Raw genomic sequence first — 16,610 nt, 5'->3', positions numbered from 1 at the left:
TCAGGAAAATGATGTTGTTTTGATGTTTGTATAATTTTCCCTTTATGTATGAACCAATTAATGCTATCGCTCTTTTTATGACCATTTGGTTTCAGGTTTTTCTTATAGCAAGTGATAACTGCACTGAGCAGCCTTATTATCACTGTAAACTTGTATTAGTACTTCCTTACGCCAGGATATCACAAACGGAATTGTTGGATAAAGAAATATATTTTCAAATATTATTTGCTCTTTTTTAGAAAGTTGTCTTCTATGGGACTATCTAACTTCACTTTCATATCATAATATGTTAGTTATGCTAGGATTTTTTTCTCTTCTCATTTTTAATTGTATTTTCTAATGTGTTCTGATTTTCTAATATTATAAAGAAAAATGGGATGAAATTGTGCTTATATTTGAATTAGGGTGTTTCTAGTGAAAATAGTGAAGCTGTACTTAAGACTGATTCGGGTCAGGCTCAGTGTACCCAATTAAATTTCCCCTCCTTTAATTTCATTTTTGAAAAAAATTCAATACTGCAAAACACGTTTTATATAATACCCCATACCAAACTTGATTAAAATCTTTTGGTGTCAGATCAAAATTTGGTAATAGAAATAATTACTATTTATTTAAAATATCTTGTAATGTCTCTCTTTAGTGTTTTTTTTTTTTTTTTTTTTTTAATTAATGTGTGTACCGTTTAATGGATAGCTGTGATTCTGGTTCAGATCCCCCCTAAACCTACTCAGACATTGGCCCTAGGCCACATGTACAGATTAGAGAAACCAGACCCACTTGGGGGGGACTAGCAGCCCCTCCTTTGGGGATCACGCAGCAAAGCACACTTTAAAATAGAATTATTACAAGAGGGTTCTATTTTACGAGAGAGAGAAAAACAGGACCTTGAAAGTTAAACCATTACAAAGGGCAGTGACCTTTACCAAAACCAAAGTATCATATATGCTAACATAAAATATTAAGTAAAAATATTGGATTTAAAACCTTAAGAAATCCCTAGCACCACTAAAAACAAACAAATAAATAAATAAAACCTTAAAAAATGTAAAAACCAGATGTTATTAGTGTGGGCCATGGGGTTTTCCACTTGACTTATAGTGCTTTGGCACTCAAAAGGCAGAGGGGTGGGTCCACTACTGTTTGATCACCTTGCTGCCAGCCTGAGATAAACAACATGGCACAACCCACTCCAAGGCTCAATTGGCAAATGGCTGCTTTTGTGGCTCTCACTTCCCTTCATGCTCTGGTCAGTGTTGCTTACAGCAGTAGCCAGGGACAAGGATAGCTCTTTCTTCTAGGGTTCCTGAACATGCTGTAAGAGTGCTCGAGATGGGAAATGCACAGGCCAAGGCTATTCCTTGAACTCTAGGCTGAAAGCAGTTCTTCTGGAGTTTGGCCTCCCAACCCACCCACTGGGAACACTGGTTGTCCTCATTAGCAGGACTGGGCTAGTCAAGGTGCATGGGCAGCTACTCCCCAAAGGCCTGATTAGAGTGGGGGATGGAGGCAGCTGCTCCTCTTGAAGCCCAGAGACTGGTTGGCTGTGGCTGGGCTTGGCTTCTTTGATGTACAGCTCCAGAAGGACATTGGTGGGGTTCTTGTCTACCCTATCCCTGGGCATATCATGGCTGAGCAGCCAGCCTGCTGTTGGGCCCCAGCATGAGCTTGGCATTGCTTGGCTGGCTCCTATGCCAGAGCAAACCCACATCAACAGTGGTCTGGATCTCTAGCACGGCCATCAACACTGTCATGCTCTTGGCCAGCAGGCTGACCAGTGAAAACCCCTAGTGAGAACCGTAGATCTGGAGGTGCCACTTTCAGCAGGTGCTTCTGCAGACCCTGAGTGAAGGGCATGTCTGCTGGTGTTGCATACTCGGGCGTAGGAGGTGAGGGTGGCAAGGACAGTTAGGGTGGCTCGAGGGAGAGCTTGTCGAGCATGCCCAGCTCACACACGAGCTGGATTTCCTCCTTTATGGTGGTCCATGGACAAAAAGGATAGTTCAGTGGCCTCAAAGTATAGGAAGGAGTCCCCATGTTGGCACCAGGCCTTCAGCAGCCAGGTGTAGCTGGCCAACAGAGTCTTAACAGTAGCAGTTGAAGGTGGCATCATGGGTTAGGTCAACTAGTAGCAATGCTTGGAAAAGTCAGGGAAAAACAGGACCTTGAAAGTTAAACTATTACAGCTGCCCGGAATTCAGGGAAAGAGCTGCGGGCCCCCCCCCCCCCCCCCCCCCCGTACTCCCACAGAATCCAGGTGATCATAAGCTCCTTGGTGTTCTGCTTGAAGTGCTGAGAAATGGCCAGTGTACATATAGTAGCAGTCTCCCTGGTCCATCTGGGTGGGCAGCAGCGCACTCTCAGCCATGATCACAGCAGGAGGGAAAGCAGGACATCCAGACACTTGCAGAAACCATCAAGATGGGATGATTGTGGGTAGCCCCTCTCTAGAATATACACCCTGTCCTGCTGCTCTTCAAAGCATCATTCTTTAGTATTTTTGGTCACACTGTTCTCTTTAACATGTTTGCCTTCTATATCTAGGCCTTATATTAGTGACATGCTACTGGATTTTCAAGGTTCAGACAAAATTTCTTTTGATGTGGCTTATACTTACCCTGCTCCAGTCTCAGAAATCCCACAGCACTTTGAACTGCTTTTAACACATTTATTTTGGTACCATGTTGAGGGTACCCAGGAACTACAGACAGACTTGATATCTGCCTGGCTGTTTCCATTGTATTTCTTTGTGGTTATTATGTCCATGCTCCTCTTTTTCATATCTTATCAAGCATATTTTGCTGTCTACTTATACATCTCATTTCTTCCTTTGTGCCTTTTGTTATTGTTAAGGTTTTTAAAATTTTTATTTTTGTTGATATTGGGGATTAAACCCAGGGGTGCCTTTAATCACTCAGCTGTATCCCTAACCCTTTTAATTTTTGAGAGTGTATCTTGCTAAGTTGCCCGGGCTTTCCTTGAACTTGAGATCCTTCTACCTCAGCCTCCTGAGTCACTGGAGCTGTTATATGCCACTTTGCTGTGTGTTTCTAGGTTTAACTTGAGGTCTGTCATCTTCTCAACATAGGTCAAGTTCTCTTTCTTTTGAGTTTTTCCAAGCATTATACTGTTTGCATGGGTGTATGTGGCTCTTCTTATAATAGTAGTCCTTCTCCATGGGATGGTCTCCCATGGTCTTTCTCTGACTAGCCATTGCCTAGATTTTGATCAGAGTGGGGAGAATGTACAATACCTCATTTTTTTTTTTGAGCACAGTGATGGGACTGGTGTGGTTATATGATAAAAGCTGAGTAAAATTGGAAGCTTTAGCCTTTTCCTTTCTGCTTGCAAAGATGGGAAGATGTGACTCCAAAGTTGGCAGTTGGCATTTTTCCTGTGTTACAAAAGAAGATGGGCTGGCAGAGAATAGCAAAGGTATTAAGAGAGTATGTGTTTATTAAAGTTCTGACAAGTTTCAGTTCCACAGTTCTTTAAAACTTGGGTGAACACTTGCCTTTTTTAGGCTTAATTTTTCTACTGTCTTGATTCTGGAGATATGTAATTTAATTAAACTTCTTTTGCAGGTTAGAATCCTACCTTAATACACCTGAAATACACAGTCAATGTAAGACCGTATTCATTTATTTGTAGAATATCATGTGCAATGCTTCCTAAAACATTGTACTTACATAAATAAAGAGTACAGTATCTTTTGACATAAGCAGTTTCAACCTGGTAGGGGGAAAGGTGCATGCAAGCTGCTACTAGAGGCAGTCAGGTGAGAAACTTTTCTAGTGGTAACCTATTGATCTGGACTCTGAAGGCTGAGTAGTGTTTAAAAAGTCACATGTAGGCTATGTTGTATTTACTTGATGGGGATTTATTAGTTACTTTGAGAGTTTGGATTTTATTTCTTGGTGTTCAATGAATACTAGTTTTGGTTAGAAATCAGGAGATTTGTTTTCCAGGCACTTCTAGGCACAGAAATATGAGAGCTTGAGAGCAGGGCGGGGGTGGGGGGGGACTGTGTGTGTGTGTATCCTAAATGATAATGAAAATGATTGCTGGATATTGTGGTACAAGCCTGAAATTACAGCAACTCTGGAGGCTGAGACAGGAGGATTGCAAGTTCAAGGAAGTCTCAGCTACTTAGCAAAGACTCTGTTTCAAAATGAAAAGGACTGGGGATGTAGCGCAATGGTAGAGTGTCCCCAAGTTAAATTCCTTGTACAGGAAACAAAACTTGATCAACTGGAGTGAAGGCAGAATTGAAATAGGATAGTTAAAATGGGCTATGTAGTAAAGTGGGCTAGAACAAACAGCTCCTAAACATTAGTAGTTTATAAGCTAGTGACTGAAAAGTTGTTTATCTTATCAGCTGAAGGCTGTACTCCATGTCTGAACCTTAAGATTCTGAGATTGTTGGTGTGTTGCTAGTTTCCTTGCTGAGGCAAGAGAAGGTGGTTAACAAAAAACCTCAATCTCTCCACAACATCCTCCATAGAAATTATTCATTTCTGCTTACATTCCCTCGACCAAAGCAAATCAAATGGTGGCTATACATGATTTCTATGTGATTTGACAAGTAGAAACCTATCATTTGTTTGGAAATAGGAGAACTGTAATACTTGTGATATACCTGTAACAGATTTACTATTATTTTGCATTTTTATTTGCATATCTGTGGTAATTTGCTTTCTTAAAATGCTGCTTAGTAAAACATATCATAGTTTTGGTGTGTTCTTTCCCCCCTACTTAACCAGGATGAATGCCTTTCAAATTTTACTTGTTCCTTCTCTTTCTTTATTCTGTCCTTTGTTTTTATTTGAATGGACATTCAAGTTTCATCTGGTTGGGGAGGGAGAAGAGTGTTGGGGGAGACATGTGATGTGAACGTGACTTCAGTGTCTCTTATAACTGAATTTGAACCCTTTTAAGAACAATTTATAGTAGAATTGACTGAGTAACTTGTAGCTTGCTTCTTTCAGTTTTAGGACATCTCAGTGCTGCAGTTGTACAGTGTGGAGTTTTAAGCTGTGGAAACATATAGGGGCACACTTTTCCACTTGAAACACTGCTTTGGTAATGCTGAGAAAGCTAGTCTGTCCCATCCAGCCTTGGAGCCCAGAGACAAGATCGTTGCATTGTGTTAAACACTGGCATGGTTGCCTTGGTCTACAGAGGAACAGAGGCCACTTTCCTCTAGATGGAAGTTGTAAACATTTGCTTTTTAACAGTGTCCATATTCAAATCTTTCCTTGGGCCTACTAAATAATATCTTAACATTTTAGTTTTCTTGGCCATTTATATTTCCTGCTTTAATCATCAATAGTGAAATTGAAGGGCTGGAGATGGAACGGACTAGTATAGTGTTTATGTGGCATGCGTGAAGCCCCAAGTTCTATTTTTTCCCCCAAAAGATAAAAAAGGGCGGGTGAAGTTGAGTCTATAATTCACATCATAAAAATGTATTAACTTAAAGTGTTGAGCTCTCATCGATTATTTCATGTCCTTTGCTGAGGATTTGCTTTCATTCTTACAGTATTCCATACTCAGAATGTCTTCCTGGAAAGTTTCAGTGTGACCAAAAGGTGAATATATACAAGTGCTTCTTAACACTAACCAGTCTTTGCATCACATTTGCAAAGCTGTTTTCTTAAAATACAGAAAGCAGGATGAATGTTTTTTAGAAGATTTAAAGAAAAAGCCTACTTTTTTTTCCACCTCATATAGCATCTCCAAACTCTTAAGTCATTTGTTTTGACCTATACACAGAATGGATAGGAAAAATTTAATAATTGTAGATGCAGGCCTTTTGTTTTGACTACTGAGCCTCTACTTTTAGCTGTGCTGTTGCAGATTTAGGGAGTCAAATACCTGGGTTCAGTATTCCCTTTTCCTGCCTAGGAGCTGTGTGTGTGGCAAGAGCCTCCCTTCTCACACCCTTAAAATGGGAATAAGAAATGCTTTGGGTGTCATTTGAGAATTAAGTTTGATAATGTATTTAATATAAATATAATATGTCAGCATATTGACAAAATTTAACCTGTAGTCATCTGAATAGGTTTTTACCTAGGCATTTGTCAGTCATTTTAGTTTATGAGCTACTGAGTACTGCATCACTGATTTATCACCAATCACTTTTTGGTTATTTAGCTATTTTTGCCCTACCTCCCACTACTTTTCAAATGTTGGGTTGAAAGTTTCCAGCCTTTTAGGGGACATTTTCCCCCATGGTTTTGTTTTGTTTTTTTTTTTTTTTTTTTTTTTTTTTTTTTTTTTGGAGGTGCTGGGGATTGAACCCAGGGCCTTGTGCACATGAGGCAAGCACTCTACCAACTGAGCTATATCCCCAGCCCTCCCCCATGGTTTTGATTCTGTACAATCTCTCTACCTGTTTTCTTTCCATAATAATGAAAGTTGTTACAGTTTACTCATGCATACTCATTGTACCCAGGTCATTGAACATGTCGATATGTTGCATTTGCACATTGCCCTGTCAATCTCTTACTGTAAATCATCATCAGAGAAAAGAGAGATCCTTCAGTAATACAGACAGAAATTTTCCCTGTCTAGCCTTAGCCTGTTCTTTCAGCCTTGTTTGCTTATGGATCTCTGTGTTCAGGGCAATTCATATCATTTTTTGCCAGGTGACATGTGGGTTTTGTAGTTTCTGATCTCTTCTTTTGTCTTGGTATACTGCTTTTGATTGGAACACTCCTTTTTGTATCACTTCCTTTGTCAGGGTCAGGCTTAAAAACTGCATGGATTACAAAACCTGTATTCTCTTGGTAGAGGTCATTTTTCCCTTTCTTGGGAACTTTAGTCAAGTACCTGGTGGTAGATCAGTTGGTCTTATGAGACTGTGTCCTCTTTGAAGAGAGCGACTAGACTGTGTTATACATATTTATGTGAGCTGTCATGAATTGAACATATTTGTTGGTAAACCTTTACATCTGTTGTGACTAGTTTTAGTATAGTGGTTCTCAACTCTTGGAGATCAGTGCTCCCTGTTTGTAATGATTATAATAGAATGTAAATCATGAGTTCAGAAATGCATAAAATGCCTGCCTACCTACCCATGGTTTAGAAATACCAGTATCAGGTACTAGAATTTTACAAAGATAAATGTAAACAAAAGGAGAAGAATTGATAACCAAATAATTTCTTAGTAGACTGTGAATGCTTGGGTATGGTAATACAAGATGACAGTGTACTCAGGTGTTTGCTTCTGTATTTGAATTCATTGAATATGACCACTACAATAGAATTAAATGTCATAAGCAGGATTTTTGGTGTAAACTTTAAAAATGGTGCACTATTCAGTAAAGTTGCAAAAAACCAGATTCTTTATTGATACTCATGCTTTCCTAGAAAATATAGCATATATAAAAATCAAACAAAACAAAATATAAGCTAAGAAGTTGTTAGCATATTTTAAAATTTATGTCACTGCCACATCTTCAGGTTTTTTTCACAAGGTCTTCATGTATTGCTTACCAAAGCCATTTAAAATACATGGGTCATGGGATGGTTCTTGATCGTGTCTGTTCTTTTCTGTGGACCTGGGGATTGAACTAAGGGCATTGGGCATGCCAAGCAAGCACTGAGTTATACCCCTTACTGTTTTTATTAATTGTATGGTATTTTTTGGTACTGAATAGAGAGTGTAGTGGTGCTTTACCACTGAGCCACATCCCCAACCCTTTTTATTTTTAATTTTGAGAGAAGGTCTTGCTAAGTTGCTTGGATTATAAAAGCTGTATTCTCTTGGTAGAGGTCATTTTTCCCTTTCTTGGGAACTTTAGTCAAGTACTTGGTGGTAGATCAGTTGGTCTTATGAGACTGTGTCTTCTTTGAAGAGAGCGACTAGACTGTGTTATACATATTTCTGTGAGCTGTCATGAATTGAACATATTTATTGGTAAACCTTTACATCTGTTGTGAATATGTTGTAAAATCTTCATATATTATCACATCTTCCTCTTTAATTCAAAGGTCTTTCCCCATTTTAGTAAATGTATCAACATTGTGGAAAAACTACTAAGGCTGGCTATAAGATAACCTTGAAAGCATATAACCCAGGCCAGCCTCATATTTGTGATCCTCCCATCTCATCTTCCCAATTACTGGAATTATAGGCATGTGCCATCATGCCTATCAAATTTAAACATTAAACCTACAATAAGGAATTACCTATTTGTAACTAGCCACTTTCTTCAGTTTGTACAAAGTTTTAAGTCTCCTTTGTCTCCTGTGGGTTAGAATTGTGTGTATTTTTTTTTTTTTTTAAAGGATGCTAGGATTGAATGCAGGGCCTCAGCCATGCTATAAGCATGTCATTTATCACTGAGCTATGCCACAATCCCTAGAGATATTTCTTAATCCTTTTGTCTACTGAGGATTTTACTAAATAGCAGTAAAAGTGATTATTGATATTGTATGCCTTAAAGTCAACAAGAGGCACTTGAGACTTGCTTTCACGGAAAAAAAAAAAAATTTTTTTTTTTCCTTTTGGTAATACTATGAATTGAATTCCCAGTCACCACATGATAGGTAAATTCTCTGCCACTGAGCTGTACCTCCAACCCATTTTATTTTAACAAAGGAACTTACTGAATTGCCCAGGCCAGGCTTCAACTTGAAATTCTCCTGCCTCAGCCTCCTGAGTGGCTTGGATTAGCAGGCATGTACCACTAAACCTGGCTTTAAGATAATCTTGAAAGCACATAACCCAGGGTTACTATAGTCTGTTCTTTTGCACTCATATGCTTGTTAAACAGGGAAGTGATGTCAGTATAATGTGGAAGTAGTTTTGGTTTTTAGGTAATTTTTCCACAATGTTGATACATTTACTAAAATGGGGAAAGACCTTTGAATTAAAGAGGAAGATGTGATAATATATGAAGATTTTACAAAACCCTGCAAGTTTTGCAGAATTGATTTAAACATACCATTTAGTATAAATCATAGATAGGTAGATCAGGGGCTCCCAGAATCACTGTACTTTATAATGCTAAAACTATGCTGAGAGTGCTGGGGATATAACCCAGTGGTACAAGTGCTTGTTTGTGGTGTTTGTGGTGCTGTTTTGATCCATAGCACCACAAACAAACCAAAATAACTTGGGAATCTCAAAGCCATTTGCTTTTGTGTTTATAAAAAAGATAGCTGAAAAGAAAGTTTACCAGAGAGGAGTTGTTTTGATCTTGTTGAAACTTGTCTTAAAATGTCTTTAAAATTTTACATTTAAATGAAAATGTAAAAAAATAAAATGCCAAAGGATGAATTGACCAGTAACTCTTGCATATGTTAGTAGAGGTTTAATCTGTTAATCTGTTTTATTTGGGTGGAGGAGGGTGTTAGGGATTAATCCCAGGCCTTGTGCATGCGAGGCAAATGCTCTAACTGGAGTCACCCCCCTACCACAGCCCTAGATTTGGTCTTACATTAAAACTGATGTTTCAGTAGGACTCACTATAAAATAACATAGGTTTGAGTGTTTGTGTCCAGTCTAATTTTGATCACTATCCCTGTACCTTGTAATTAGTTTTAGGGGCTGGTATATATAATATATATAAATTAATATATGTATGTATGTTTTCTTTTAATAACATGAGATTTTTTTTTTTCAGGAACATTCATATGCTGTTGCAGAAACTCCTGAAAACACACACACACACACACACACACACACACACACACACACACACACTTTCTCTCTCTCTTTCTGATTTACTTGATGGGCTCACTCTAGTGCTCATTAGTTTGTCATGAATTTTCTATGCTATTCTGCAAATTTGAATTATAGAGAGTATAAATTTTACTAGACCTAAAGAGATTATGCTTCTTAATAAAAATTAACGTTGAGCATCAGGACACGATAAACAAGGGAATTAGTAAAATGATCTACAAGGAGGTAGCAGCCAAGACTTCTCTGTGATTACTGTGGTGGTCTAACCGACTCTTCTAGATTGGGCATCATCAGTTTATGGAGGTTTACTTGACAATAGTCTTAGTATTAGTACTTTATAAATTCGTACAACAAAAGGAACCTCATTTTCAGAGGCCCAGTGTTGTCACTTCATGTTAATCTGGTTGTCTACTCCTTGTTCTAAGCCAGGGTTGGAAAAATACAGTCCATGCATTTTTTGAATCTGGCTCACTGTCTGTTTTTGTGATTAAAATTTCAGTTGGAGCATTACTGTGCTCATTGGTTTGCATATTGTCTGCATCTGCTTCTGTGATATAATATTGCCCAAAAACCAAAATATTATCCTTTACAGAAGATATTTAAGACTCCTTTTGCTAAATGTGAGCACAAGTATGATAATGATAGATTAGATAGATAATTAGATGTAGCCCTTGATTTGATCACCATCACTGCAAACAAAACAAAAAATTAGGTGTGTTTTAAGACTAAAGAGTAATTTATTTGGAGATGAGAACTGCTACTACGACTATAGTGGGACCAACTTTAGTTAATGTAGATTAATTTGAGATGACAGAGAATGAGATTTGTTAGGGATGTATAACATTTTTAAGAACATTTTAAAAAGACTTTAATGTTTTAAATTTTATGTTTCATTAGGTTGTCTAGTTTTGAATGGATAATTTTCCTTCACGATTTTTGAATTATAAAACTTAATGAAAATACAAATGTTAGAGAACCCTCTGGGGCGTGGTGGCACACTCCTATAATCCCATGATTCTGTAGACTGAGGCAGGAGGATCTCAAGCTTAAGGCCAGCTTCAGCTACTTAGCAAGGCCCTAAGCAAATTAATGAGACCCTGTCTCCAAAAAAAAAAAAAAAAGACAAAGTGGGCGGGGGGCGGGGGATATAAAGGACCTGAATGCCAGGATTTGTAAATATTCTTCTATGGCCATTGAATTCTGTACCCTGAACACAGAATATTATATCTCTTTTTAAAATTTTTTATTTTTAAAGTTGTAGATGGACACAATACCTTTAGTTTATTTAGTTTTTTTAATGTGGTGCTGGGGATCGAATCCAGTGCCTCATGCATGCTAGGCATTGCTCTAACACTGAGCCCCAGCCTACATTATACCTTTTAAAGTACTTATGGAATGGTTTGAAAAATCACTTCTCGATCCTAAAGAATAGAACTTTTGACATTCCTAAAGAAGAATAGAACTTTTGATGTCATAAAAATTAAAGGTCATGGGTCAAAGCAAAATTTTAATATTAAATGGATGAAAAATATAGGAAAAATAAAAATTCAGTGTATAAAAACCTTACAAGCTTCAGCTTGGTTTTACCTTGAGAGGAGAGAGATCTTACAGGAGAGTAGAAAAGGGGAAAGACTGAGGGTCAAGTAAGAGAAGTGAACCTTTGTTACTAAAGTAAAAATTTAATACTTAAAATGAAGGTGTATTAGACTGCTTTGTGGTTCTGGGCCCGGAACACAGAACCTTGTGAACACTTAGACAAGTGCTGTACCACTAAGCTATATTCCCAGTGCAAAAGTAGTATTAGAGATCCAAAAACAGTTTCCTTTTATTGAAAAGCTCACTTCTTCAAGAATCTATTATTGAATTCAGGAAAAATGGAAGAGTAAATAAATATATTCAAAGAGAAATCCTGGGTGGTCTTTTTGAGGAGATGGTTTCACTTTTATGATGTTGGAGATTTATAGCATCCTTGCAGATTCAGTTAGAGAGATCACTGTGTGAGGTTCTCATTGATTTATTGCTAAATTCCTTTGAGAAGTTATTTGCAATGGAAGTCTTTAAAAATTTGGTGCTGTGTATTGGGTCCAGGGCCAGCCTTATTCCTTTGAAACCCAGGCCCTAGCACTGAGCTACCCACCCCAGTCGATTTTTGTTTGAACAAAATATATTGGTATGGATGAAATTTTGTTCTAAGTTCTCATTAGTATACAGACTTTTATATGGAGAATGGATGTCTGCTGTGAATTACATAATTGCATTTATTATATAAATAGCTCATATGTATAGTACCAATTTTCCTGGATCTATATTAATACATGCTCTTTTTATTGCTTATGTAAATCTTTTAATTATTGCTTGTGATTAAAAACATCTAACAGTTGAAAACACATTATGTTGGAGATTTTTTTCAAACTAGCTTTTAGAACATTTTTGGCATAAGGCTTTGATTTGTTATAAATGTGATGCAGCCATATTAATAATGGACCCTTTTGAATGTGTTTGGAATATTTTATGGTAAATTCTTAAAGTATTTCTGTAGAACTTTTTCTTTGTACTTTCTATTGATATTTTAAGTTCTTGGCAAATTGTCACTATCTTGATTTGATGTATTAAATGTTTCTAATAATTTTCTATGTAAAATCAGTTTGGGAATTTGTTCATCAGCCTCTGCATTACTAAGCTTATCTGAAAGAAAAAAAATTTGTTTTGCTTATTTGAATTTTAATGTACAAATTGGAAACCATTATCATTGTGTGAATCACAAACTGCCTTTTCTGTAAATTTTTAAAAATTAATAGTCATGCTATCAAGTTAAATTTTTAAATTATAAATTTAAGTTCAATAAATAAAAACAAAAATGATGGGGCTCCATGTGGTGTTTCAGTGTGTTTACATTGTGTAAATGCTTAAATCAGGTTAAGCATATCTATCTTGTCATTTATCATTTCTTTATAGTGAAAATATTTAAATTCTTAGCTTGTTGGGAATATGCAGCCCATTATTGTTATGTATAGTCACAGTACTATGCAATATCACATGCTGTTTACAAAAAGTGGATTCTAAGTCTGGTTTTGCTTTTTGTAAAAATGTAGCATACTTTTATATCTATAGTAAAATTACTGAAAAATTCATTATTAAGTTGCCATAATAATGTTACAGAATTATGACCACTGGTAGTAATAAGAAATCTTAATTTGCAGGTATGTTATAGCATTAGTTTTAACAGGGCAATTTCCTTGGCTATATTATTTGAAATAGAATATTTAATAATTTAATTATGTGATATTTAAAAGAAGGGTACGTAAATAATGAAGAATTGGGAGGCTTTTTTAATGTAAAATATTTCACTTTCAATTTTGTATTTTCATCTCAGTGTCCTGATAGATCTCTGTTTTGATTTTCTGCTGACAGGTCACATTTAGGGCAGGCAAAACATAAGAGATATAGCCCTCCTGAGAGTAGAAAATCTAATTCTAAGGCACCCAAAGTGCAGTCTAATACTACTTCTGAACTGTCAAGGGGACACCTTTCTAAAAGGTAAATCTTCACATTGCTTATGTTTTCAAGGCAGATCTTTTTTTGCATTTGAATTACTGCATATATTAAAGCTTACCAGGTTATTCCAAACTGTTAAAACAGGTTTTTATTATTCTTGAGTATAACTTTTAGGATTAATAGTTTATCACCTTTGTAGCAGTACCAGTGCACTTTGCCCCAGACAGTGAAGTTTTTCCTTGTTTAGAGATCTACGAGATTGCCGTTTGCTTAACAAACAATTATAGGCATCTAAAATGCCTTTTTACGATTTTCTTTAGTATTTGTTGGAATTGTGGTTTAGGTCAGTGATCCTTAAGATCTGATTTGTTAGGAGTCTTTGGAAAGGAATGTTAATGTGAAGATTTGATATCACTACAAAGTAAAAGTTTGTAACTCTTGTTTTGGAAGTGCCTATGTTACATCCTTTGAGCTTTGACAGTTGTGTTTGTGAATGGAACATCAAGATTCTAGTTTGTTGATTCTGAACCACTAAACATTTTTTTTCTTGTAATCTTAACTCTTGTTTTACAGTGATTAATAGTGTTTAGTGTCATTAATCTTTGTGCTGAAGAGTACCCTATCTTCTAGTCAAATATTTTTACCATCCAAAAATCACACATTTTTTTCTCCCTGCCTTCCAATTTTGAACTATTTGAAAACCTATGTTTTTTTAATACTAGACTTATTAGGAACTCCCCTAACCCCCACCCCAAGCATTTCCAAAGGTTTAAGAAGTTAAGAAATGAGTGTTATATGATAGGTTTTACAGGCTGTTACTAACTCTTTTCTTATCTAACTTCTTAGAAGCTGCAGTTCATCATCTGCTGTCATAGTCCCACAACCAGAGGATCCAGACAGAGCCAATACTTCAGAAAGGCAAAAAACGGGGCAGGTGCCTAAGAAAGACAATTCTCGAGGAGTGAAACGCAGTGCTAGTCCAGATTACAACAGGACCAGTTCTCCTAGCTCTGCGAAAAAACCCAAAGCACTTGAGCATACTGAGTCTCCCTCAGAAACGAGTAAATCACATAGTAAGTCAAAGAAGAGACATTTAGACCAGGAGCAACAACTGAAATCTGCACAATCGCCATCAACAAGCAAGGCTCACACCAGAAAGAGTGTGGCCGCTGGCAGTTCACGGAGTCAAAAAAGAAAAAGGACAGAGAGTTCTTGTGGAAAGAGTGGTTCTGGGTCCGAATCAACTGGTGCCGAAGAGAGATCTGCAAAACCTACCAAGCTGGCTTCAAAATCAGCCACCTCAGCCAAAGCTGGGTGTAGCACCATCACTGATTCTTCCTCTGCTGCCTCTACTTCCTCCTCATCCTCTGCTGTAGCCTCGGCCTCTTCCACTGTACCACCAGGTGCCAGGGTGAAACAAGGAAAAGACCAGAACAAGGCTAGGCGTTCCCGTTCAGCATCCAGTCCCAGTCCCAGAAGAAGTAGCAGAGAAAAGGAACAGAGTAAAACTGGTGGCTCTTCAAAATTTGATTGGGCTGCTCGTTTCAGCCCTAAAGTTAGCCTTCCTAAAACAAAACTGTCTCTTCCAGGGTCTTCTAAGTCAGAGACATCAAAACCTGGACCTTCTGGATTACAGGCCAAATTAGCAAGTAAGTTAATGGAAGCTCTTTTTTTTAGGGGGTCTGTCAAAAGTGATTATGTTTTCAAGTTATTTTCTTTTTCAGTCTGAGGCAACATAAGATTTATTGCTTTATTTATATAATAATACTTGATAATTGATATTACATTTACTTTTATGGAGACAGATATATAAGAATCTTGCTTTTTTCTTTTTTTTGGTAGTACTAGAGATTGAAAACGGAGGTGGGTGGATGGGTGATATTCTACCGCTGAGGTATACCCCCAGCCCTTAATTTTTATGGCTTTTAAGGAACTTGGACTAAAGATGAATACTGCTAATGCCTCGTACACTGCTCTGGGTCCTAAGTTAGTGGGAAAGAATATTGCCCTTTTTGAAACTTGGAGTGGACTATAAAGAACTAAAGTTTGAGAATTATGCATTTAAGCAAAGAAATGAGATGGGGGAAAACAGTGTTATGTATGTTCCTTTATGAGGTAGCTTGAGATCTTTGGGTACTTTCCCATCTCCTTTTCCTGAAAGGTTTCAGGAAGCTTCTTATTAGAACTGATTAGACCTAGCATTGACCCTCTTCAGTTATGTTTCCTGAAGTGCTAAAATATTTTTTTTTCTTCTAGTAGTTAGCTTTTTTGGGGGGGTGGGTGGGAGGGAGGGGTGGGCTCTGGTAGGAGATAGGTTCTGTTTTAAGACGTCAGAAAAAAATAGAATAAGAAAGCACTTTGCACATTTTCCCCTTATTCTACCTCTGAATACATTTTTAGTCCTTTTTATTTTGAGACATGGTCTGTGTGTCTGTGTCTGTCTGTCTCTCTCTCCTGGGTATTGAATCCAGGGATGCTTAACCAGTGAGCTGTGTCCCCAGCCCTTTATATTTTTTGAGACAGTTTTGCTAAGCTTCTTAGGGCTTGGCTGAGTTGCTGAGGCTGACTTTGAACTTGAGATTCTCCTGCCTCTGCCTCTTGAGCAGTTGGGAATAACAGAGTACAGGAAAGTACCAGTGCACCTAGCTATTTATCCCCATTTTTTAAAAGCATTGAATTTTTGTTATAGATTACCTTTTTCCCTTTTGTGTCCTGATAGAAGATTGTGGTTTCAAATCTACATTTTGATAGGGCTAGAACCTTTTCTTGCTTATTTGAAGATTTTACATGATGTCTACCAGCATTCTTGTTGGTTGAGTTAATATTGAATCAGTTTAACCTAATATTGAATCAAAGCTCTTAGCTCTGTTTAACTATAATCTCTAACTACTTTTGATTTAGTATTAGTTGAACTTTAACAAGGATACTAGTAATCAACGTTTAAACTGCACCATAGGGTTATTGTGTTGGTAATATTTTTTAGATTGTAAAACTTTGCTCTATTTGGTGTTTTAAATATGGTATACATATGTATAAAATCTTTTCAGTTACAGATAACGAATCAGGACTTGTTAGATAGGAATCTTAACCTTAAAAGGAAATAAAAGCCCAGGTTAAAAAGGAATAGCAACTGTTTGTTTGTCCTGCCAAAGTTTTCTTGATAATTGAAATTATTTATTTCAGGTCTTGTACCTCTTCTCTTCACATCTTTTAAGTGAAGTAGAAGCATGTGTATAACTCCATGTGGGTGTGTCCATTTAGTAGCTGTGTAATCTCCATAGCCAGTGGACCAACTTGAGTTCATAGTGTGTTCCATGGAATTCATTCTTCCCTTTTTCCCTGTTCAGTCTGTCTCACTTGAAGAGCTCATGTTTTTTAGGTATTATTTGTAGGAGGATTCAAGTGCTGGGTGATATAGATAGTG

The 16,610-nt window shown here is 37.2% G+C and overlaps 1 protein-coding gene, 1 non-coding gene and 1 pseudogene across 20 annotated transcripts in view; 1 reads left to right on the top strand and 2 right to left on the bottom strand.

The window, feature by feature from the left end:
* Window positions 1-16,610, top strand: part of Trip12 (thyroid hormone receptor interactor 12) — a 148,437-nt gene that overhangs the window by 45,900 nt on the left and 85,927 nt on the right. For 12 of the 19 annotated variants that reach the window (XM_026396213.2, XM_026396212.2, XM_026396231.2 and 9 more), the window contains exons 3-4: window positions 13,103-13,228; window positions 14,033-14,835. In XM_026396213.2, the coding sequence (XP_026251998.1) occupies window positions 13,103-13,228; window positions 14,033-14,835 (929 nt within the window). The remainder of the gene's footprint in view (window positions 1-13,102; window positions 13,229-14,032; window positions 14,836-16,610) is intronic. The other 7 variants (XM_026396232.2, XM_026396233.2, XM_026396229.2 and 4 more) reach the window with 2 other exon arrangements.
* On the bottom strand, window positions 1,470-2,365 carry LOC113188081 (uncharacterized; annotated as a pseudogene).
* On the bottom strand, window positions 6,279-6,351 carry Trnam-cau (transfer RNA methionine (anticodon CAU)). Its single transcript has one exon. It is a non-coding gene; the product is annotated as a tRNA-Met (tRNA).

Source organism: Urocitellus parryii, chromosome 1, assembly GCF_045843805.1.
Source record: "Urocitellus parryii isolate mUroPar1 chromosome 1, mUroPar1.hap1, whole genome shotgun sequence".
Classification (NCBI taxonomy): Eukaryota; Metazoa; Chordata; class Mammalia; order Rodentia; family Sciuridae; genus Urocitellus; species Urocitellus parryii.
The sequence above is the reverse complement of the archived record's forward strand: the minus strand, read 5'-3'. Positions and strand labels throughout refer to the sequence as shown.